General features: G+C 35.8%; 2 protein-coding genes across 4 annotated transcripts in view; one reads left to right on the top strand and one right to left on the bottom strand.

The window, feature by feature from the left end:
* Positions 1-1,869: 1,869 nt before the first annotated feature.
* On the bottom strand, positions 1,870-21,644 carry p2rx1 (purinergic receptor P2X, ligand-gated ion channel, 1). Of its 3 annotated transcripts, none has more exons than XM_079814279.1 (14): positions 21,494-21,527; positions 21,155-21,357; positions 17,792-17,936; positions 12,122-12,190; positions 9,915-9,993; positions 8,498-8,585; positions 6,862-6,942; positions 6,209-6,350; positions 4,956-5,101; positions 4,521-4,611; positions 4,380-4,445; positions 3,538-3,633; positions 2,862-2,906; positions 1,870-2,777 (listed from the first exon to the last, which is right to left on the bottom strand). In XM_079814279.1, exons 2-14 carry the CDS (start codon positions 21,289-21,291, stop codon positions 2,775-2,777), a joined length of 1,188 nt encoding a protein of 395 aa, XP_079670405.1. In that variant the 5' UTR covers positions 21,292-21,357; positions 21,494-21,527; the 3' UTR covers positions 1,870-2,774. The 3 variants fall into 3 exon arrangements, with proteins under 3 accessions (XP_079670405.1, XP_079670406.1, XP_079670404.1); XM_079814280.1 differs by having other exon boundaries at positions 9,927-9,993; XM_079814278.1 differs by having other exon boundaries at positions 21,155-21,644.
* A 1,398-nt stretch (positions 21,645-23,042) lies between these two features.
* LOC307124852 (multiple epidermal growth factor-like domains protein 9) overlaps positions 23,043-23,949 on the top strand; it is a 104,186-nt gene continuing 103,279 nt past the window's right edge. The window contains exon 1 of the mRNA XM_079814311.1: positions 23,043-23,716. Within this exon, the coding sequence (XP_079670437.1) occupies positions 23,200-23,716 (517 nt within the window). The 5' untranslated portion in view covers positions 23,043-23,199. The remainder of the gene's footprint in view (positions 23,717-23,949) is intronic.

Here is a 23,949-nt window from a genome sequence, read left to right as displayed (position 1 = left end):
CCACTCTTCAATGTCACATGATCATTCAGAAATCATTCTAATATGAGGTCAATGATGGAAACTGATACTCTTTTCAAGATTCTTTGATTAATAAAAAGTTAAAAAGAACACAATGTAATAATATTTCACAATATTAGGCTACAGTTTTTTCTGTATTTTTGATTAAATAAATGCAGATATATATATGTATATGTATATGTATATATATATATGTATATGTATATGTATATGTATATATATATATATATATATATATATGTATATGTATATATATATATATATATATATTAGTGCTGTCAAACGATTAAAATATTTAATCGCGATTAATCGCATTAATGTCATAGTTAACTCACAATTAATCACAATTAATCGCACATTTTTATTTATTCTAAATGTCCCTTGATTTCTTTTTGTCCCATTATTTTTTCTTATTTTAATGCTCTTATCAACATAGAAAAGTGGATCGGCTTGCTTTGTTCAAATGTTTGTTTTATTGAAAACAACATTGGCATACTTTAGTGTTCGATTTCACACCAACATTCTCACTTGAAGCAAATAATCTCACACAATGTAACACTGCCCATCAATAAAAGGGTGAAACAAATACTTTGTTGCACAAACAGCCCCTTCAACAGCACTTTCTAAGGGATCAAAACAGGGTGATACAAAATAAAATTACAAAGTGCACATGCAAGGTAAACTAGGACTCCGCCTATAGTGCAGTTAAACCAGGGGTCCATCCGGACCGCGAAGCCTTTTGACATAATGAAACAGTTAACGTTGCAATGCTCAGTTACTACGTTCAGACCCAGACGCGCGGTCAAGCATGCAGTGAAGAAGAGACTGGTGGTGCGCTCACACCGGACGCGAATGACGCGACATGCACACCGCTTAATCCGCGCCGCAGAATGTCTATTTGCGTCTTTGCATTGACTTAAATCACTCGCGCAAAACGCTTCATTCGCGTCTGGTGTGTAGGCTACGCACCATCAGAGCAGAAAGCAGCGCTCAAGACAAGAACTTTTAGTTGAAGACCCCTGAGTTAAACCATGGCTTAATACGTTTCTCATTTCGGCGTCTCACGCTTGCCATCCACGTCTACTCTTTTAATGGCCCAAACGGGCAGCCGCAGCGTGCCTGATGTTTTGTTTCCGGTCTAGCTACATCCGGAGTGGTGTTGTAGTTTTTCTAACGTTACTAGTTGTTGCAACAGCATGTGAAAAAACTACAAAGTTTGTTAGACCAAAAAGAACGTTAATCTCGCGATAAAAAAATTGACGCCGTTAAAATAGGTTTGCGTTAACGCCGTTAATAACGCGTTTAACTGACAGCACTAATATATATATATATATATGTATATATATATATATATATATATATATATATATATATGTATATATATATATATATATATATATATATATGTATATATGTATATATATATATATATATATGTATATATGTATATATATATATATATATATGTATATATATATATATATATATGTATATATATATGTATATGTATATATATATATATATATATATATATATATGTATATGTATATATATATATATATATATATATATATATATATATATATATATATATGTATATATATATGTATATATATATATATATATATATATGTATATGTATATATATTTACATATTGCCCCTTTTTTACATTTGAGCCCCTGCCCCTGACGAACTCTCTGCACGGCCCTGCTTCATGGTACTGTCTGATTTTCAAATTGTTCAAGAATGTAAATCATTTCATAAAAAAGATGAGATAAACTAAAATCTAGGTAGTCATTGTTGCAAAATAAATCCACACAGAGTTAATCAGGATGACAGTGCACAGTGGAGGGGTTTTGTATCATCCTGAAAGGGTTTTTATTTTTATTTGAATTTAAATGATTTTGTTATGTCAGAAGAAAGAGGCTGAATGTCCAGAAATGCTAAACTCTACCTGATCAATCTGTCTGTTGTTGGGTTTTTTTCAGCAATGACTGCACAACTACTTTACAAACAAATAAATATATGGACATGAAATATTGATACTTTTAGAGACAAAACATGCAGCTACAGATTTGGAATGATTCGGCCTAATCATTATTCAGAAATACCATTGAATGCTGTCAAAATCAAGTAGTCCAGAAAGTGGTGTAGAAATAATAATAAAATAAAAGACTTTTGATGGTGAGTGCCCTATATATGTTTCTTGGCTCAGTGTCTCGTGAATGAGCTAACGTAAAAACTAAAGGCCTAAACCACTCATTGACCTGTCTTTTAGAGCTGGATAGATTCAGCCTTGGATCTAAAGCTTATTTCACATTTGCATCACAGTCAGAATAAAAACCTATACAAAACACCTATCAGTAAAATAACTGTTTTAAGGTGATTCAGTATCTAGATTTGAATATGGGTGACATATCTAGACATTACCCTGTTTGTAAAAAAAAAATTCCAAAAACTCTGTAAACACTGTATAGACTTCATAAATTTGTGTTCCTTTATAGTCCTGAGCCTCGCCATAACACAACCAGTGGAGATAAGCTGTGTTTTAAAGAAAGACAGTGATTGAATGGTTTCTCAGTAGGCTAGTCTGGTAAAGACATGTCATTTAGAAAGGAAAAGAGATGTTTGACAGTTCTTTCTGGCCGTTTTGCTTATGCTCCAGTGTTGAGGTGTTGTTGTTGTTGTTTTCAGTGCAGTACAGTCGTCATGGCAGCCGTCTTGACTTCACTCCTTTGCACAGCAAAGCCTTGAATTACTGTGACCACAACAAAAAATGGAAAAGTTGTTTATGGAGATATGCTATAATATTACAGGGATCTGCGGTTGAATGATATGTTACCTTAGGTAGTTCATTTTCTTTCTGTGACGGGGACAAGGTTGGTTTCTGTGGATGGGAAAAAGCATTTCTGAGATTATTTCCCCTTCTCTTATCAACCACAAGTGTTTTCTTTCTTCTGCTAGAGTGGGAGTCCTGCTGGTTATGTGCCCTCGCTTTCTTTTCTCAATAAGAGACAAGTTTGGTCAATTTTGCTGCGTTGCTACGGTAACTATCACTGCAGAGATATCTACAAGAAGCCGTGGTGCTGCATGGACTTGAATGCAATGGTTTCGCTTACTGCCCACGTGCAAAAGTAAGATATTTGCTGACACATGTTTAGTTATACTTTTCCTCTCACGCACTCCTTCAGTTCAAGCGAGGCGTGCTTTGTATACCATATGAGGACATTTTAATGATGCGTATCCATGATGTTTTTATAACGATAGTACAGGAATGTAGCTTGGTGTAAATGTTTGGAAACAGCACTGCATCTGCATCACCTCAAGTAACAATTTTCTTGGATGTCTTCTAACTATGCGCCTCTGCTGCCATCTAGTGTAGGGCCTATGAGTAGGGAACTAGTTTTAGTAACCAGCAACTACTGAATCTATCCAAGAAAAACTCTGAGCATAAAGTTATTAAACACCAGCGATCACAAAGCCAGGATCTTGTTTATTCATTCCAAGTCCACACTCACCTCTTCCTGTAATTCGGTATGCTTAAATTTCATGTTTTTGTAGAATTCTCTCTTCGGAAGTAAATATAGAAGGAGCACATCACACACGACGGTGGCCTTAAAGAATTAGAACAAATATTAATTCAGTTAACTCTTAGTTATGACATTAGCGGTAATGTTACAAGAGATTTCTGTTTCAAACAGTTGCTGCTCTTTTGAACTTTCTTTTCATAAAAGAATCCTGAACAAAAACATTTCCTCAAAAATATTAAGCAGCATAACAGTGTTCAACACTGATAATACGAAATGGTTCAGAATATTAAAATGATTTCTGAAGGATCATGTGACACTGAAGACAGGAGTAATGGCTGTTGAAAATTCAGTTTTGGCCTCAAGGGAATATAATATATATATATATATATATATATATATATATATATATATATATATATATATATATATATATATATATATATATATATATATATATATATATATATATATATATATATATATATATATTATATATATATATATTCAAATATTTTTTTTAATTATTATTGTAATAATATTTCGCAATATTACTGCATTTACTGTATTTTTGATCAAATAAATGCAGCCTTGGTGAGGATAAGAGACTTATTTTATTTGATCTTTGAAAATTATTTGATCACAGAGTACCACAGTGGACCAATCAGAATAAAGTATTTCATAGAGCTGTGTACTATAGTTCCACATTAATGAATTTTTTTTTCATCTAGTATTTTATCCTTGATTACTTTGAACAGTAGAATTCAAAAGAGGGAATCTGTAGTAAAAAAAATATATAATCGAGGTGATAGTGAATTCTCTGTGAGACTCACCACTCCAAAGATTCCTACTCCTGAGCCTATGGCCGTCAGCGTTGGGATGATATCAAATTTACCTGCCTGCAAGGAAAAATGCAAACGCAAATTGGAATGTGCATGTGCTGTAATTTCTTTGTAAATGATAAATATGCTCACCCGTCCATGAACAATGATGTCTATCCGTACACCAAACACCTTCAGTAGTTTTCTCTTCTCCACTTTATCCTCCACATAATATTTAGCAAATCTGAAAGAGTAAGTAGCACATAATAGTTCAAGTATAGTGAATCAAGACTTTAATAAGATATTAAGAAAGTTCTTCAAAACCATTTTGTATTCATTCTTTTAGAGATCTCATCGAAGTTCACAGGCTTAAGTACAGCAGGTTTGACCTTTTCTCAGTTTAGCTGTAATTTTACTTTTAAGGGAACAAGGGAACATGAATATTGGCCAATAATTTGTGATTATGCGGTGAAAATTCAAAAATATTTCATTATATAACCGTGTTTGTCTCTTTTACTACAGTTCTGCTTCCAAAAAGTTTGTTGTTTCCACAAGGCGATTAAAAAGGCGATACACTTTCTTACCCACCTAAAATTGTATCCCACTGATGGTCTCTCTCCTTTGTCATTTTTCCCTGTTCCGTAAAGACCATAGAACTCATACTTTGGTTTGCAGTGCCTGAGACTCAGGTCCAGATTGCAGTCCCAGTCAATGAGGACACCCATAGCACCACCCTAACACATAACACAGGAAATATCATAAGGATTATCATCTTCATCAGTCTTCTCACTACTACAATAATACTCTTGTAAACCTTTAATAAATAATGTCATAGTAATAACTGAATATTGGATGTGTTGAAATAGATGTATTTGTAGCTGGAGGAAATTAGCATTTTCAAGCCATAGGTTCCTTGGGAATTCCCTACATGTTTTTACATTATTATTATTATTGTTGTTTTTGTTGTTATTATAGAAGCTTGTTTGCACCTAAAATAAGAAATAGTCACGTTGAGATATTTAAAGTCACAATTAAGAGATATTAAGTAATTATGAATATAAAGTTGCAATGTAAATACGTAAAGATGTAAACATCGCATGACATAAAATCACAAATATAGAGCAAAATGTTTTCTCAAGTTTTTTTTTTACTCATAAAAAAAAAAAAAACCCAGAGCCTTCCGAGTTGGCCTACAACTTGAAGTCATGATACATCATGCTCTACGAAGTTTGTAAATTGTAAAATTCAATACATCAGCCTTTTGGATTAAAAAAGATTCTGGTTACCTGACATATCAGAATGTTTTGAATCTATAAGTGAATATGTCTAAATGTTTGTGTAAAGCATTTTCTGTAAAGCTGCTTTGAAACAATATGCATTGTGAAAAGCGCTATACAAATAAAGCACCAGTGTTGAGTGTGTGTGTGTGTGGTTCAAGTAAACCCTAATTTATGGGGGCAATAAGACGACAATATCTAAAACCTTTGACCTTATGGGGACCTTTTTTGGTCCCCATGAAGAAAACAGCTTATAAATCACACTAAGTGAAGTTTTGAAAATGTAAAAATGAACATTTGAAAGTTTCCTGTGATGGGTAGAGTTAGGGGATAGAATATACAGTTTGTACAGTATAAAAATGTCTATGGAAATTCCCCATAAAACGTGTGTGTGTGTGTGTGTGTGTGTGTGTGTGTGTGTGTGTGTGTGTGTGTGTGTGTGTGTGTGTGTGTGTGTGTGTGTGTGTGTGTGTGTGTGTGTGTGTGTGTGTGTGTGTGTGTGTCAGTCTGTCTGTCTGTCTGTGTGTCTGTGTGTGTGTCTGTGTATGTCTGACGAAAACCTACCACACGAGCTATCTCAGAGAAATTTGACGAGGAGCGCTCAACAATGTCTCCTAATCTGAAGATAGGGCACAGGGGATCAGTCTTGGGGTGATACAAACAGCTATTGATGTAATTCTGGTCCACACTCTCCACCAAGTTACTCCTAGAGAAAGAAAAAGTGTGAGGAGAACATTCATCCAGTAGACAAAATTGATATATAAAACATTTAAACCCTGGCCTTCAATAATGTGTAAAAAAAAAAAAAAAACGAAAAAAAAAAACATATTGATGTATGTACTGTACCAACTTTTTGTTGCACATTCACAGACAACAAAACATTTAGCTCAAGTATAGCATCTTAATATTAGCTTTGGTTTACATTAACATCGTATTGTATTTTGTTCAATACTGTATGTATTTTCTTTTTCCCCTCACAAAAGTTCATTTGATGTCAAACAATAAATGCAGGCTTCCTACAGTACCTCCCTTGAACCCTCTGTTGAAGACACCTGGTTTATAGGAAAGGCACTTTAAAAATAGGCTTTTCTAAGTTAAAAGTTTCCTTTTGATTTCATATGAGATTTAAAAATCACTCAAGACACTTTGAATTGATTTGTTAAGAGTTGCCGATATACCACAAAGAACATTAACAGTTTGGAAAAGAAAGCATTTACCTTACTACATTAAACTGGCGAAAGGTAATGGAGTTTTTGATGAACAGTGTGTAGTTTTCTGATGTCTTCAGGACTGGAGGGCTTCATAAGAGGGACAAAACAAAGTTAAATGGATCAGACTGTCAGCTAATTCTATACAATTTGTCACATGCACCAGGAAAACAAACATATGTTTAAGGCAACTGTCACATTTAATTTGATTTGTTTGTTCCCAAGATTTCTACATAGACACGACGTTCAGGCCATTCAGAAATGGTGAGTGTTTGCAGTTTAATAAACAGTAACAAACATTTCATTATAGGGTCATTCAACAAAATATATAATAATCAACCATATTTTTTTTAAACTTCCCCGGGTCAAATTTTTGATTTTGTTAATATTTTTTTCTGAAGAAAGACAAAGATAAACTTGTCCTTTGGGTGAGACGTTAAACCGAGGTCCTGACTCTCTGTGGTCATTATGAAGGAATTAAGGAATTTGTCCATTGGCCTCTGTCCATCATGGCCTCCTAACCATCCCCATATACTGATTGGCTTTATCTGTCTCCTCTCCACCATTAAGCTGGTGTGTGGTGGGCGTTCTGGCCCAATATGGCTGCCGTCGATGCTGCACATTGGTGGTGGTTGAGGAGATGTGTAAATCACTTTTTTTAAATTAATGTATTAATTAGTGATGAAAGCCAAAATTAAATGTCATGGATGTATATTATTGACTGAGTAATCCACTATTTTGTAGAGGGGCGTCAAAATGTAAAATTACCATTTTCACCTGATTTAGAGCCAAAGTAGTAGTTGTAGTATCAGTAACCTGATGGATTCTAAAACTGGATTTAGATTTTTTAAATGTACTGTAAAGGAATACCAATGCTTTGTTTATTATTATTATTAATAAAATGAATATTTAAATCTGTTGCATTTCATAGGTAGTTTAAGTTTAAGACTGGATTTAGATTTTTAAAAGTACTGTAAGGCAATACTAATATTTTTTATGTTTTAAAAGCTTTTAAAATAATGAAAATATGACATGTTCTTGGTGAGTGTATAATGTGATAAATCGGTAAATCTCTGTAATGTAAATATTTTTATTACATTATGAGCTCAAGATTTTATTACATTTTGAGAATTGTTACATTATAAACATTTAATTACAATAATAAGGTAATACTTATTACATTATGTTCAGTTTTTACATTATGTGCTGTTGCTACACACATTGCTGGTCTTTGGGCAACCAAACCTTTTTTGGTGGGCTTTTAACTGAAAAAATGCCACATTTAAAGGTACAGTAAGCAATTCATCATTGTTCAACACTGTTGATATTTAAAATCAACACAAACAAACACACCCTTCATTTCTCCACCCCCAAAATGCACAAACACGCAATGAGTGGGTCTCTTTATCATAGCAGTAGCGTAGCAAAATAAAGCTTCACGAATGAACGACAAGTAAGAACAAACAATTAACATGCAGTACATGAGTATACAAGCAAGAGTTGGTTGTTAGAAATTGCTTACTGCACCTTTAAGAAAAAGTCAAATTCTGTCAAAGTTGTGCCACATAGATTTTTACAAGTTACTGTTTGACACCCCGATGTGATTGAGCCAATTAATCAACAATGATAAAATAAGCATCCATACTCTGGTATTTGACGGTCGTCTTCAACAGGACACCAGGAGTAGATCTCACAAGTACTGGTGCTGCTGTTACACTTGCCCGTCATGTACCCTGAGAGAGACCATAATGTCGTAAGGGAAGGGGGAATATAAGAGATTTGGAGGGGATCCGAACAGACTGAAACAAGAGATTATGATAAAAAAAAAACATAATCTTGTGCTCCAAAGAGGGTTGGCAAAGTATATCATTGAATCCAAAAGTCTGATTTCCCTCGTGAAAATGCTTCGATTTTGTTTGTTTTTTAGATAGATAGATATTTGTCGGGGTGATACACATCTATTCCTGTTAGTGCATGACTGTGAGATTTCAGTGAGGGGCAGCCATGACTTTGATGTTACTAAATTAAATTTTCTCTGAATTAATGGGCATGATGGATGATTCCATCAGTCCAGCTATTTAGGAATGCTTTTATCAGATTGCAGTTGGTCATATGTTTGTAATTTCAGTCTGACTCTTTTTACACTGCCAGGAACATTTACATTCAAAGACTGAACTTGCTTTGGTGGCAGCATAGCATTCACAAACCACACATAACATCAAAGACATAATATTTGTTTTCAGAGAAAAACGTCAGTGAATTTTACCCTGAGTTCACAGAGTCAGTGTAACAGGATTAAAAGCACGTGTGAAGTTTGTGCCAGTCACCCACGACTGAAAGTCAGGGAACTTTGAATTACTGCAATGTGAGAGTGCTGTTTGTATTCACGGGGCATGTAAATTGAGTTGGGGCTGAAAATGGACAAACCCAGCAATTGGGTTGTTTTAAGCAAACATTTAACCCAACCGCTGTGTTAAAACAACCCATTCACTGGGCTAAAACAACCCAATTGCTGAGTTTGTCCATTTTCAACCCAACTTGGGATTGATTTTAACCCAGCATTTTTTTAGAGTGTAGACACACCAAATGAACTGAATCTGGATTAGAGGCCTGTGGAACTCTGGGAATTACAGACATCAGAGAGCAAAGGGTAAAATTCATCAAAGACGTGGAAAGCTAAGAAAAAAAACTCAGAGCAAGAAAGCAAAGCATGTTAGTCATGAATGTTAGTGACTTACGGAGATGACGGCATGGCTGAAGAGCAGGTTTGTCAGTTAGAAATGCCGAGAGTTCATTAGGCCCCCATTCTGAGTGAAACTGAAACCAAATGCCTACGTGCAAGTGCACTTATTTCCTTACCCCGTGATTTGAATTTTGTGGTACATATCTTAGACCGCTGGTGCACTGATTGAGTTACCAGTCAAGGTCAAAGTAATTATACAATGCCCATAAGAAGACACTTAATAAGCAAGTTTCTCAGCCCCCAGTTGCTGTTAGTGATGTGATGTTAGTCTGCTGCGCTGGTGCCTTCTGTCGGAACAATTAAATGGTTATAACTTTACCATTTCCCGTACGTTTGTATTTGCTCTCATCACAGTCTGCGTCCGAGGTGCACGCGTTCTTGTTCTTCCCATCTGGCAGCTGAAACACACACAAGATGAGAAATGCGCTTTATTGTCTTTTAGTGTTTAATTAAGCCTAAATTTGCTTGCTTGAAAATATACAAATGTGAGATACAAATGAGACAGGATGAGACAGAACAACCACAAAACCTAATTCTTGAGACTCATTTGTTTAAGCAAAGCTTTGCAGGTAGGGCAATCAAGTCAAATAGAGATTCAAGTGAAAGACAAATAAGACTGAGGTAAACCGAGAGCATGAAAATGAATGAATGGATGGTAGACAGGATGTCAGTGGATAAAACAACTTAGCTGGAAAGTACAAACAGATCAGAACATCAAACAGGTTATATGTGTGTTTGCCAAGTTCAGCAGGAGAAATACTTTCTGTTTCTTTCAATCGACCACACTGTAGCAAATACAAAGTCTATGCCTCATGTGTATTAAAGACTGAATTGACTGCATTAAGTGCTAAAATACACTTCAGATGCAGTCACATCACTTAATTGTATCTATTGAAAAAGTAAAAAAAAATTGGTATATATATATCAGGACAGGATTGCTTTCGTGTTTTAGGGTGCTTGGCCGCTCGCGCCAGACAGTGAAAGTTGCCTGATTATTTATGACGGATGGCCGCCCGAATTCACAGTGTCAAAAAGACCGAAGCCCTCTGATGCAGGGAAGATAGGGATAAGGGATAAAGACTGAGGTTAAGTGATGTAATGAATGAACTGCTTATCTACTTGAATAGAAGTGAAATACTAACATTCGCTAACTAATTCCAGTTATTTGTACCTTCAACTTTATGCAAGCAGCTGTTCTGGGTTCTCAGTGTGATTTTGTAAAAAATCATGTCAGTTTTTAATAAACGCATTTAATATCACTTTTTTAGTAATGTTTTTACTCTACAGTTGTGCAGTTTTAAGTGGATATATGGCTTTTTTTTTTTAAATGTATTTGCCAAAATTAGTAGGCTAATTATATTTATATACATGTTTATTTAAAATAGCAACATATTTTGTAAAATTCACATTAAATATCTAAATTTATCAGTTTAATTCATGGTGAAAATGTGCATAGTTTAGTGGAAGATTGATGCCATCTACAGGAAAACAAACACTTTTGCTAGTTCTCGATGAATAGTTTGCGCATGAATGCTAGATGCAATTACTCTTGCTATTTGTTTTTAGGCTGTAATGTGGCGTAGGTGCTATTTTTGTATAGTTTAGCTATCATCAGAAAAAATATATATCATGACATGAACACAATTACGGGGTAGAATGGACTGGACTCAGGGTACAATTTTTAAAACACAACCAACATATAAAACAACAACAATAAAAAAACATCAATGCATTACAAACATAAAACAGTAACAGTGTCACAACTTAGACTGATAACATGTTTGCTAAACCTTGATACAATGGGCACCAGGTAAAATCTTGCCTAGGGCAGCAAATTGGTCAGGGCCGGCCCTGGGCCCTAAAATATAATTACCATTTACTACAATTACTTCTAAAAATACTTGAGAATTGTAACTGTACACACGATGTACAGACTTGAACTGTTTTTTAAATTATACATTTTAATGAGTAATGCAATACATCTACTCACAAATCTGACAAATTTCAGCATTTACAAAACAAATTCTGATGAACAGAATGACCAAATGTGCAAGTTGACATGAGTTCGTTTAACTGATTCAAAAGCAATATACAGATTTTTCAACTGTATTTCAGGTGGTGCTAAAATATGGGACAAACTGCATTCCAAAGGGATTTTATATTGGAACAGAATTCTGTTCTCTTAAAAACATAATTCCATATTATGTGGTAAGATTTCATATAAACAGGACCATTTGCAACCCTAGCTGCATGACATCTGTTTTCAAACAAGCAAGCAGAGTTCATGTTTCATCTAGCATTTGGACACAACCAAAAAAAATGAGGCAAAGAAATAATAATAAAAGAGGGAAGATCACTGACAGAAGCATCATGCCCATTCAAACTGAACAAGCACACACACCCTCAAGTTTTTGAATCAAGTGAGTTTTGAATGCAACAAAAATGTGTTGTCTGCAGATTAAGAGTCACAAACAATTATGAACGAAAATAGAGATGAGAAGAGGAGAGAAATATGTCTTTACCTACCTCAGGACATGTGTCCTGTTGCTGTACAGTGGAAATAAAGTTTGTCATCACAACAAAAGACGAGTCACCCTAGAAAACAGAACAGAAATTACTTGAAGGAATGCAATTTCAATCCCTAAACTCAAACGGGCATGCAGTGGGCTACAGAACAGAGTGCCTCAATTGACATCTTTTCTCACCATATTTGGTGATGCAGTGGTTGCCTAAGAAATGGAGTGTTTGAAGCTGACTGTGCATGCATGACTTCAGGCTGCTGTTTTTGACACCATTGTGTGACATGATGAATGTCCTTTTTTGAAACCAAATACGAAACCCAAAACAGACTGCTAAAAAAAGCCCTGTACATTGTTTCAGTATTAAAAGCTTTATTTACACTCTTTGAAGATAGACATGGCTTTATTTTCAGCTCACATCAGTGTCAGAGAGGCAGGTGCGTTTGTCTGGGGCTGAATGTAATGTTTAACCTCAGCCTCAAATAGCCAAAGTGTCATTCCATTTCTCATGTCTCTGCTCCGCTAGTACTTTTAGCTTGTAGTGTGACTACAACAACTTGTAATGATTATCAAGTTATCAACAGTGCCTTCCTGTCTTACTCATATAAGTGCCAGGTAGCATTATCATTATTACCAATCAAAAGACATGCAGTATATATTTGTTTGATATGATACATTCTTTTTCTGAGTTCAAATGGTCAAGAGTGTAAATTTGTTTATTTGAGTAGTGACAATTATTCAGAATTTTAGAATTTATATAATACACAAATATCATATAGTATATATATAATATGTTTGGGGTTGGTACAGTAAATAAATACAGTAACATATATATATTTTTATTAATATGTTAAGTAATGAAATACAGTATTAGTACAAATTTAAAGGGGTCATAACACAGTTTCTGCCAATCTCGTGTTAATCTTGATTACCTATAGTAGTATTGCATGCTTCGTATCTCAGAAGAATCTTTAGTTTTATCAGATTTATAATAGACAGATACAGCTGTACCGATTCTTTCCGAAAACACCCAAGCTTCTGGAGGTGAGCCATGGGTGGAGCTAAAGAGCGCATGCAAACACACACACAAAATTTGATGCAGTTTCACTTACCGCCTACGGTTTCGACTCATGACCGGGATCTTTTATCACTGGGAACGCTCCATCTTTCAGTTTCAAACTATCTGCAAATCCAGCGTTGAACTGGGCCTTGTTTATTAAAACATTCGTCTCTGAAATGCCGGGACCAACTAACACACTGCGCAACTCTGTTGCTGCCCCGGAAAAACGAACTGCATCCACTGTTTCCTTAACGCTGGGTTATTTGGGAATGTTATCTTTCCCTCACAACCAAAAGCACACTTCTTTGGTGACTTTTCGTGGTCTAAAAATAAAATGACAGCACAGCCGACGGCTCCCGTAACCTGAACGAAGCTTGTTGATGGGCGTGGTCTCTGGTTGATGTTCACACATACTCTTCTGGGAGAAGTGCCCATGCAAGAAAACTCCTCCCCTTATGACCTCCTACAGGGCCATACTCAAAAAAAATAGCTTGTACAAATTCTGAAGGCGTGTATTTGGCACAGAAATACTCCAACATACATCCAACTCATTTTTTGAACCTTTGGCCTTGTTTAGCATGAGAATCCAACTCTTTAACAGTGTAAAGAGGTCAGAATGCTTGAAATAGCATTAGAACCCCCCTTTAAGATAACTGTTAACTATAAATATATAGAGTATAACGGAGCTAAAGGGGCACCATGGTAAAAGGCGCATTTGACTTTATTCTCTTTTAAACCTCTAGATGGCACAAAAATGAAAGGGGGGTCTAATGCTATTTCATGCATTCTGACTTATTGATGAGCGTCACCTGCGCATCACACCAGTCTCGAATCCTCTCACGGACACATCATAAAACGTAAACAAAACACATCATAAAATCCAGGCCTGGTCCTCTCTCGTCCTTCATTGTCGTCGCTCCTCCTTTTATGCTTCCAAGCTCCTTCGTGATAGGATTCGAGACCGGTGTGATGCACAGGTGACACTGATCTGCAATCACACCACCGGCCTCACGCCACTCTCTCACGGCTCTCGCCCACCATGCTTGTCACACACTGTTAAAAAGTTGGATTCTCATGCTAAACATGTCCAAATAAAAAAAAAAAACGAGTTGGACGTATTTCTGTGCCAAATACACTTCTCCAGGATATTAACAAGTTTCGGAAATAATTTTTTTCCGGGTACGGCCCTGTTTGATGTCATACAGGGCGGAATTCCTTGTATGGGCACTTCTCCCGGATGAGCGTGTGCGCAACCCGAGTGAGAGCAAGAGCTCTCCCATCAACAAGCTTCTTTCGGGTTATGGAAGCCTTCAGCAGAGCTGTCTTTGTTTTATTTAGACCATGAAATCAACAATATCACTAAAGAAGTGTGTTTTTGGTTGTGAGGGAAAGATAACCTTGTTAAGCTAATAACCCAGTGTTAAGGAAACAGTGGATGCAGTTTTTTTTTTTTTTTTTGGAGCAGCAACTGAGTTCTGCAAGTGTGTTTGTTTGTTCCCGGTCATAAGTTAAAAACCACAGGTGAAACTGCATCAAATGTCTGTGTTTTGTTGGCAATCGACGCGTAAGTGCATATAATGTAAACAACACAAACGTATAGTCCAGGAGTGGCGAACTCCGGTCCTGGAGAGCCACAGACCTGCAGAGTTTTGCTCCGCCCACTGTACGCCTCCATGAGTTCGGCTGTTTTCGGAAAGAATCGGCACAGCGTATCTGTCTTTTATAAATATGAAAAAACTAAAGACTCTTCGGAGATATTAAGGATGCAACACTACTCTACAGATACTCAAGATTAACATGAGATGTGTGTGAAAAAAATCTGTGCGTGTTGTGTACTCTTTAACAGCCGCTTTTGATTTGGATGATCCTTAATGCGCTTTGGACAGCAACGCAAAGTTGATTCTGCTCTAATTTGATCTAATATTTATTGTTTTTTTAAAATGTTGTAGATTTATGTAGCAAATGAGAATCAATAAAATTAATGTTTATATTTTGAGACAAAGGTCTTGTTGATTTAAATTTTTGTTCAAGGTAAATAACGCAACAGTTTTTCAATAACTGAAGAACATGTAAAGTATGGTAATTGGGGTAAAAGGCATCCCTGCTGTTTGTCACTGCAGTTGCAGGGTAAGTAACAGGATCAAAGCGCAACTGTAAAAGGTTTATTAACAAAGAACTTGAAACAAAACACTCTTGACTATGGAATACAATCAGAACAACCGGGGAAAAGCAACAATAACAGTCAACTGAACTGAAACAAAAACAGGGCATAAATATACAGGGACTAACACTATTTCCTACTTTAGCCCATAAGAGTGAATGAAAACAAGTGAGCGAATTCGGACAGCCGCTTGTGTGTACATCGGCTGTACACTCGTTATTGCGGTGCAATGTAGGATAGAATGAGTGCACTCAATAACATCCACTATGGTTTCGGACACCACTACAAATGGCGATCCCCTCGAATACTGCCCTATTTAAGGGTATAGGGGGCGATTTTGGATTCAGCCAGGGACTAATCAAACAAACAAGACACAGCTGACATGACTAACAAGTTAATTGATAAACAACAGGTGACATGAATATAACAATCAGACACACAGACAAACATGAACTGAACACAATGAAAACTAATCTAGAAACTCAGACATGAACAGAAAAACAGATTTAAAATAAACTCTAAACATGAACAAACAAACTCAAAACTAGACACTGTTAGGGCGAAGGGTACAGTAATTAACATGATAATAAACAGCTGGCTGACTTTTTCATATGTTGACATGACATGGACCATGTTAGATTTAGATGGTAAATATAACAAATTGTGTGTCCACCTTAGAGATAATCACCATATTTATAATGAAACCATCATATTTAAAAATATGATATTAATCATATCATATAATAAAATATCATATTTATTTGTTACTACTCTAAAGCTTTATTAAATTATTATGGGATCTCATTCAATGCTTTCAGAATCTTTACTTTTTTTAAATAATTTTGTTTCTGTATTTTTCAAATGAACATATTTTAATGACATTATATTATTGAAAAAAAATGTATTCTTTTATTTATCAAAATGAACCTGAAATAGTGCAGACTTTGTTAAATTGATTGTTTTGAACAAGAATTAACTTAGACATTATTAAAACATATTACTTTATAGCTAAAGTATTTGTGTAAATACTTTGTGCCTTTTGGCCCTAGTGAGCCTTTTACCCCGTGTGTGGGGCAAAAGGCCCACCTTGCACCTCATATATTTTTTTTAACAAACAATCCACGTTTATGATTTATTTTCACTTTTTCTATAGATTTTTGTTGTAACATTATAAATGTTTTTGAACAATTTAAAGTTCAATTTAGTTCACCCAAAAATGAACCTGTATCAATTACTATATGAATGAACACAAAAGACATTTTCAAGAATGTCGATAACCAAACATCAACTGGTTACCCATATTCTTCAAAATATCTTCTTTGGTGTTCAGCAGAAGAAAGAAACTCGAACAGGTTTGGAACAACTTGAGGGTGAGTAAATGATGACAGAATTCTTTGATTTTGGGGTGAACTTTTAACCCTTTCATGCATCCTTGCTGAATAAAAGTATTTTAAACGGTGTAGACATATACACATAAAGGATATTTGTTATCACAATGAACATTTTGATGTTTACTTTTTTGGAGATGATATTATTTGACTACCGAGAAGCTCCTGAAGCCACTCCTTTAATTGCTAAGTGATGACGTGTTTACTTTTCTGTCAACAGTCGGTTTCTTATTACACTGGGTGATTTCTGCGAAATAACTTTACATTCTGAAAATGCTGCAGGCTGTTGGCATAAAGTAAATATTGGCAGGCATTTTCAGTTATTTACTTAAAAAATTATATCTTTATGATCAACCACAGTGACATATTGTTCAATGTGTTTCTCTGTGTTTCCCTTCTAAATAGTGAGTCACAATTTAGATGTTTATTTGCCTTGACAACGTTAGCACTTTCAGTGAGTATAACCTGAAGCAGTGTGAGCGTGACTGCAAATGTTTACACAATTAGAGTACTTTTATCTATGATTTGGCCCAATCCGCAGCCATAATGACACTTTTACCAATTCCAGCACTTTGCTGGATGGGCAATTAATTACCCAGTGAGTTGCCTATATCTGCACACTCCAAAAAAAAAAAAAAGGTGCTATATGGCACTAAAAGTGGTTCTTGGCTCGTAATCATAGGGGAACCTCTTTAAGTGCTGTATAGCACCAATCTTGGTGCTTCAGTGGTTCTTCAACTGACTGAGGGGCTATATAGCACCGCTGCCATATACAGAACATGTTAAGATATGGTGCTATATATATAAAGGTGGTTCCCCTATGATTACGACCAAGAACCACTTTTAGTGCCATATAGCACCATTTTTTAGAGTGCATTCAAATGCATGTACCTGTATTGATAGAACTAATATATATATATATATATATATATATATATATATATATATATATATATATATATATATATATATATATATATATATATATATATATATATATATATGAAACACCTTAATTAGGGCCCTCTGAATTGAGTTTTGAGGTCAAAATTAAAAGACATAACCCACCTGTTCAGGAAAAACATAATCGGCTACATCCCATATCCTCTCCTCTCCACTGATATTTGTGTAGGACACTCCCTTCATCTTGGTGAAGACGGAGCTTATGGCAGTATCCACTATCTGGTAGCCTTTCTCATACATGAACACCCACCTAATAAACGCAAAAAAACAATGAACATTGCTGATCTGCTCTTCAAGCTGCAGTCTGAAGACTACAGATTCACATTTTTTGTGTGTAATTATTCTGTAAAATATAAATTAGAGGTATCGTATTTATAGTTCATGTATGGTTTCATTCAGTAGTCTGAATAGCAAATTGCATAAAAAAATCTGTCTCTTTGTGCTTTTACAAAAGATTGTTACTATTTGTTACCATAATATACCACTTTTGTTACATAATACATAAGCAAAAGGGTTACACAAAGGTTTGTGGGCTAATATATTCTTGTTGTTGACAATATAGAACATATTTAACATTTATTTGTATCTTAATTAATTTTATGAAACGTTTTATTTGATTCTGGTTCTGAAAAGCCATTCTTTATTTATTCATGAATTCTCGCAACACACAATTTGTCAATATTGAACTTCTGTCCACAGAGATGTCAGTCAATAGTAGATGATACTGGTGTGACAAAGCTGGTTTTGAGTTTCACCCAGAACTACTATAGTAGTCTTTTTATTGCTGATTGATAATAACAGTACAACATAGTACAAGTGCATTATTTTATTTCGGTAAAAAGCATATACTCTATCCTCAAAATTAAACTTGCCAAGCATTTGTAAAACTTTTAAATGACATAAGGCTGTTTTATAGTTTGTGTTTCAGAAAGTGTGCATGTGTTCACACATAGTGCAGCCATCTTGTGTCATAAAAGTGGGACGAGGCAATAAGATTTTGGCCTCATGCCCTCTAACAAGACATGGCAAATGTTATTCTTCCCTTTGAAGCATGACTCGCCTTATCGTCTGTCACACCTAAAGATGGGATACTGCTCCAGACAGACCAAACTGGCAAAACGAATGCTACTGAGCAGTGTTTATCGACTTGATCAGTTTGTTTTTATTCAGATTACCTAACTACAAAACCAAACAACTTCTACATGACAGATAACAGAAGCACTCTCCACTTTAAGCTGCACGAACACCAACTATTGAAAGACAACATGCAGGTTTCTAGTGTTTAGTGCTTTTTAGCTTTGAATTCCCAAACAAATACTGTCAGCCTGCTGGGTTTTGAACAAGAACGGCATTTGATTCATTAAGGATTGTTTGCTGATGTTTACAGATAAACTAAAGGGAGTAACAGAGAGGGATGAGAGAGCAGCTCAACTTTTAATTTATTGATCACTAACATTAAAAGGAAAGTTCACCCAAAAATGTTGTATCATTTACTCAACCTCGTGTTGTTCCAAACCTGAATGAGAAGATATTTTGAATAATGACAGACAGTTGATGGTATATTGACTTTTAAGTCAATGGCTACCTTCAACTGTCTGGTTACCAACATTATTCAAAGCATCTTCTTTTGTGTTCAACAGAAGAAAGCAACTCATACAGGTTTGGAACAACATGAGGGTGAGACAAAATTGTAATTCCTTTTTTAATTGTAAAATCCCTTTGAAGGAGATGCATTGTCACACTATAGTTTGATACAGTAAAATAAGCCAGCAATTGCTCTTTAAAGTAACCTAATAATTGCAGATTTACTTTTTACAGTGTAGATGTACCAGTATAGATAACCGGCTCTTTTCCAAATTAGTTATTGCTCCAGTGGCCTTATATGCAGTATTTGAACAACACTTATTCAACATTTATTTGGTTACTTTAAATGCAAATTGTATTGCTTAGAACAGGGGTTTTCAAATTTGGTCTAGAGCAAAAAATCTAGAGCAAAACTGTAAAAATGTAAATAATAATAATAATAAATTAATACAATTAAAAAAATAACAAAACAAAGTTAAATCTAAGTACAATGTAAACACATGTATGTAAGTGCATTATCAAATTATTAATTTAAATGTTATTGCATAGTAGTATATAATAAAATAGTTAAGTAATATAGAGTGGGTCCAAAAAATTGGATTCAAATTACATAAATAAACCAATAAATACATAAATGTTACGGTTCTGTTCAGTTAGTTTCATTTTCATGGACTTTTAGGTTGTTTTATCAGTCACATGTTCCCCTTTGTCTTCAGTTCCTCTGTTTATCTCTCACTGTCCAGTGTTGGTTGTACATTAGCACACTGTTTCGCATTGCTGGATCGTTGTTTGCATTACCTTTTGAGTTAATTAATAAATCTTGTTTTATTTTGAAATCATCTTTGTCTTCTTTGGAAAAGCGTTACAATAATACATTTAACAGACACACACACACACACACACACACACACACACACACACACACACACACACACACACACACACACACACACACACACACACACACACACACACACACACACACACACACACACACACACACACACACACACACACACACACACACACACACACACACACACACACACACACACACACACACACACACACACATATATATTAATAATGTATCTAATTTTAGATGTAATGTTTATTTTTCAGTGTATAAATGTGGTGTTTATAAAAGATAAATGCCTTTTAAATTTTAGGTTGGGGGTCCCTCACATGTGGATGATCATATTTGGGGGTCCGTGGCATCTAAAAGATTGAAAACCCCTAGCTTAGAGCACATAAATTATATTGTTTTTACTGGCGCTCATTGGGCAACTCAGGTTTGAATTACATAAGAGGGAATACTCAGTGTTTGTTAACATCTGTTAAAGTCTGTTTTTTACTCATGAATGACTACAGCATGGCATTTTACCGCTCAAACAAATGTTTGCTTTTATAAACAAGTCTGTATGCAACACACATATCATCAACATCACATAAGTGTAGCCTTTAATAGTCATCTAATACATACTGAGGGCCAGCTGTTAGCTGGAATTAAGCTGTTACAAGCCATTAAAACTTAATCAGACACAATGAAAAGCATGTGGGCATACTTTTAAGCAAATCAAGCTCACAAAATAAATCTCGGCTTATTCTAACTTTCTTCAAAAACATGTCTGTCTGTTTTGAAACAATAACAGTTTGGTGGTGTACTGCTAATTAGACTAAGCAATGCATTATCCTAAATGTCATACATGTCATACATCATGACAGCACTTAACGGTTCAGCCCAATACAAAACCGTTTGTTTGCATTCTGTACATTTTTTTGCTCTTGTTGAAGCATGTTTAGTTCTGTTTATCATTCTCGGTTTTCCTCTGCATTGCTTTCACAGTGTTTTTTTTTTTTTAAAGAATAAAAGACATCTCTTACCCAATGATGTAGGATAGAACGCCCATCTGGATGATTCGGCACACAATTGCTACTCTTCTGTTCCTGACCAGAACCTGTCGAGGGGTTTCATATTCAAAGAAGAAGTTTGAAAAAGTTCTACTCATTACGGATTTCATTTTTCTCGTTGAAAGGAAAAGGTAGAAAGGTGTGATAAATCCTCCTCTCTGTGTTCTTGAGATGTCCTGGAAAACAATGTAAGATGTGTATTGAGTGCTGATCTTTGACTTCCTTCCTCCCCCCAGCTTTCTCTCTCTCTCTCTCTCTCTTTCTTTCTCTCACACTCTTCTAAACCAAACACTTCTAAAGTAAACCACCCACTTTGCGTTGTCTTCATCCCCCTCCTCTTGTGACTGTAATACAAATTCATGTACAGGCGGATAAACTTCTTAAGGGTGGAGTAACAACTCAGAGTCCAATTGCAAATAAAGGCTTAATGTCCACCGCATCTGTGACGTCCCTGGAACATCCTTCTCTCTCTCGCTCTCTCTCTCTTTATCAGCACTCTTCGGCCACTGCCTTCCTGAATGACTAAAGATAAAACCCAGCACAGTATGTGTTCATTTTGTGTGTACATACATATACAGTTTCACAGGACGAATCTTATGCGTAATGAAGCATCTCAGTTCCTATTACTTTATACAGTTATGGGTCACCACCATCAGACATTAAACCAGCCTTTGAACTTTCCAGAGAGCAGTGGATCAGTGACCAGCCAAAAATGCCTGCAGTGATGAGAAATTTGCACACACTGACAAATGCCCTTATGTAAATTGCTCAACAATGTGGTGTGCATACAGACAGTAGCTTGTTATATAGAATAGATTATTTCTTCTGTTCAAAACTATGCAAATAACAACAACCAAATTAGCCTACATGGAACGTGGTGGTTTGCCCAGTAGGGGTTTTAATGTTTACATAATTGTTTTATGTAATTCTTTACTTCTTATTACAAGTTGTCACATTTTACTTATATCGGTGTATTAAGTAGGCTACAGCAGGTCATTCCCTTTTTCTCTTTTTTTTATGGTCAAACCCCAGAAAAGGCTATGAAAATACTTCAAATCAAAGCACTTTATTTAGGAGATTGTTTTATTTTGGAATATTTTATTTGCATATTTTAATTATTCAATTGTTACATAATTTATTGAATTATGTTTTATTAACTGTCCTGATTATTGTTGAAAAACTAGTAGCCTAGTAAAATGAATTTTCCTCAAGACTCGCGCAGTCGAGCACCTGTGACAACTGCAGCATGTTCTTTACTCATGGTGCGTCACCACTAGAGGACGCAATTACTCTGTAGTGTAGGCTACCGTACATTTTGTTAAGACTGCTTTTGGGCGAATTGAACTTCGTAAAAAATTACCCATTTAACGTAGCCTACACGGAAACCACGCCGTTAAATTGTCCTTTTTCCATAATGTGGTGTTAAGCACAGTTATAGCCTATAGGCTACGTGTCACGGGTTATGTTTTCTTTATTGTTTTGTTACATTTTACAGATGGTATTCTGTCTCAACACTAATGCGTCAGTTATACACAAATAGTATACATTGTGTTAACTAGTGTAGATTACAAAAAATATAGAGCGATCCAAATGACATATTTTTCATTGCAGCAGCTTCCGGTAGTTTTCTTTGAGAATGTTTTATTTTTACTGCAGCCTCTGTCTATGCTCTTATCCCGGTAGTATCTCGCAAAAAAAAAAAATATTCTTTCTTTTGACACTTTTCAAGACAGCTCATTGAGTTGTAAGTTTTGAGGCTCCTCCTCACAGTCGTATGATCGGTGCAGTGTTACGTCAATCTTCATGTAGCCTGCGCTCTGATTAGGCGGGGGCGTGTCCGTGCCTGTAGTGGGCGGGGTTTACAGCTGTCAGTCCCGCTGGAGTGAAGCCGTGCAGTTCACAGCGCGAGTGGACAAGTGGAGACAATTGGATGAAACACGGATTCGATAGTAGGAAAAACTGTCTAGAGAACTAAAGGATACAATTGAAACGTTTCACATGGGGAGTTAAAGAACAAAATGACGTGTATGCGTTACACTATGTTACTGTTCTCAGTTTTGGAGTTATTGTTGTTTGGATACACAGCTGGTTTGTCGCGTGCTGGACGTCGCTTGAGCGATGAGAACGCGTCTCCAGGCGCGAGACTACCGCGTGCTGTGTTGGATGAGGCGTTGGAGGCGACCACCATCCCAAACCACTTACAGGAGGACGATAGGGACTTCAGGTTTTCACCTTTCACCCCCACAATGACCATCACAACCGGGGACTTGAAAACCACCGGTAAAACTAACCAACTACAGCCCTTATGGCTGACCACCACGGCAGCGCTTCTGACCAAAACAATGAGCCCAACCTCCAAAAGCAGTAACGTTAAAGTCAAAGAAAACTCCACATTCTCCACAACACCAAACATTACAGTAAAACCGACTTTTTCCTCTCCAACTACTGCCACAAAAAACACAACACCACCTGCACTGGATACTGCATGGACAGTGAAAAGCACATCAAAGCCTCTTGTCGTGACCACTGAGAAAGGTAGGTTCGGTTCTCCTTCCGTTCAGTTTCAGTGACACGATGTGTTGACGAGTATGCAAGTTTTTAAAATGTAAGTTTTCCAAATGTGCTTTCAATTTGGAATGTGTTCCTCCACCAGATACAAAAAAAAAAAAAAACAGGCCCTAGTGTGTCCTTGAATTTCTTTCCCAGCCTCGCAAAACAGGGGTTGCAAGAGGTTTACACCTGCACATGCTGTTCTAGTGTGCTGCCTT

The sequence above is a fragment of the Gobio gobio genome, assembly GCF_949357685.1.
Source record: "Gobio gobio genome assembly, chromosome: 4".
In the NCBI taxonomy this organism is placed as follows: Eukaryota; Metazoa; Chordata; class Actinopteri; order Cypriniformes; family Gobionidae; genus Gobio; species Gobio gobio.
This window is presented reverse-complemented; position numbering and strand designations above follow the sequence as displayed.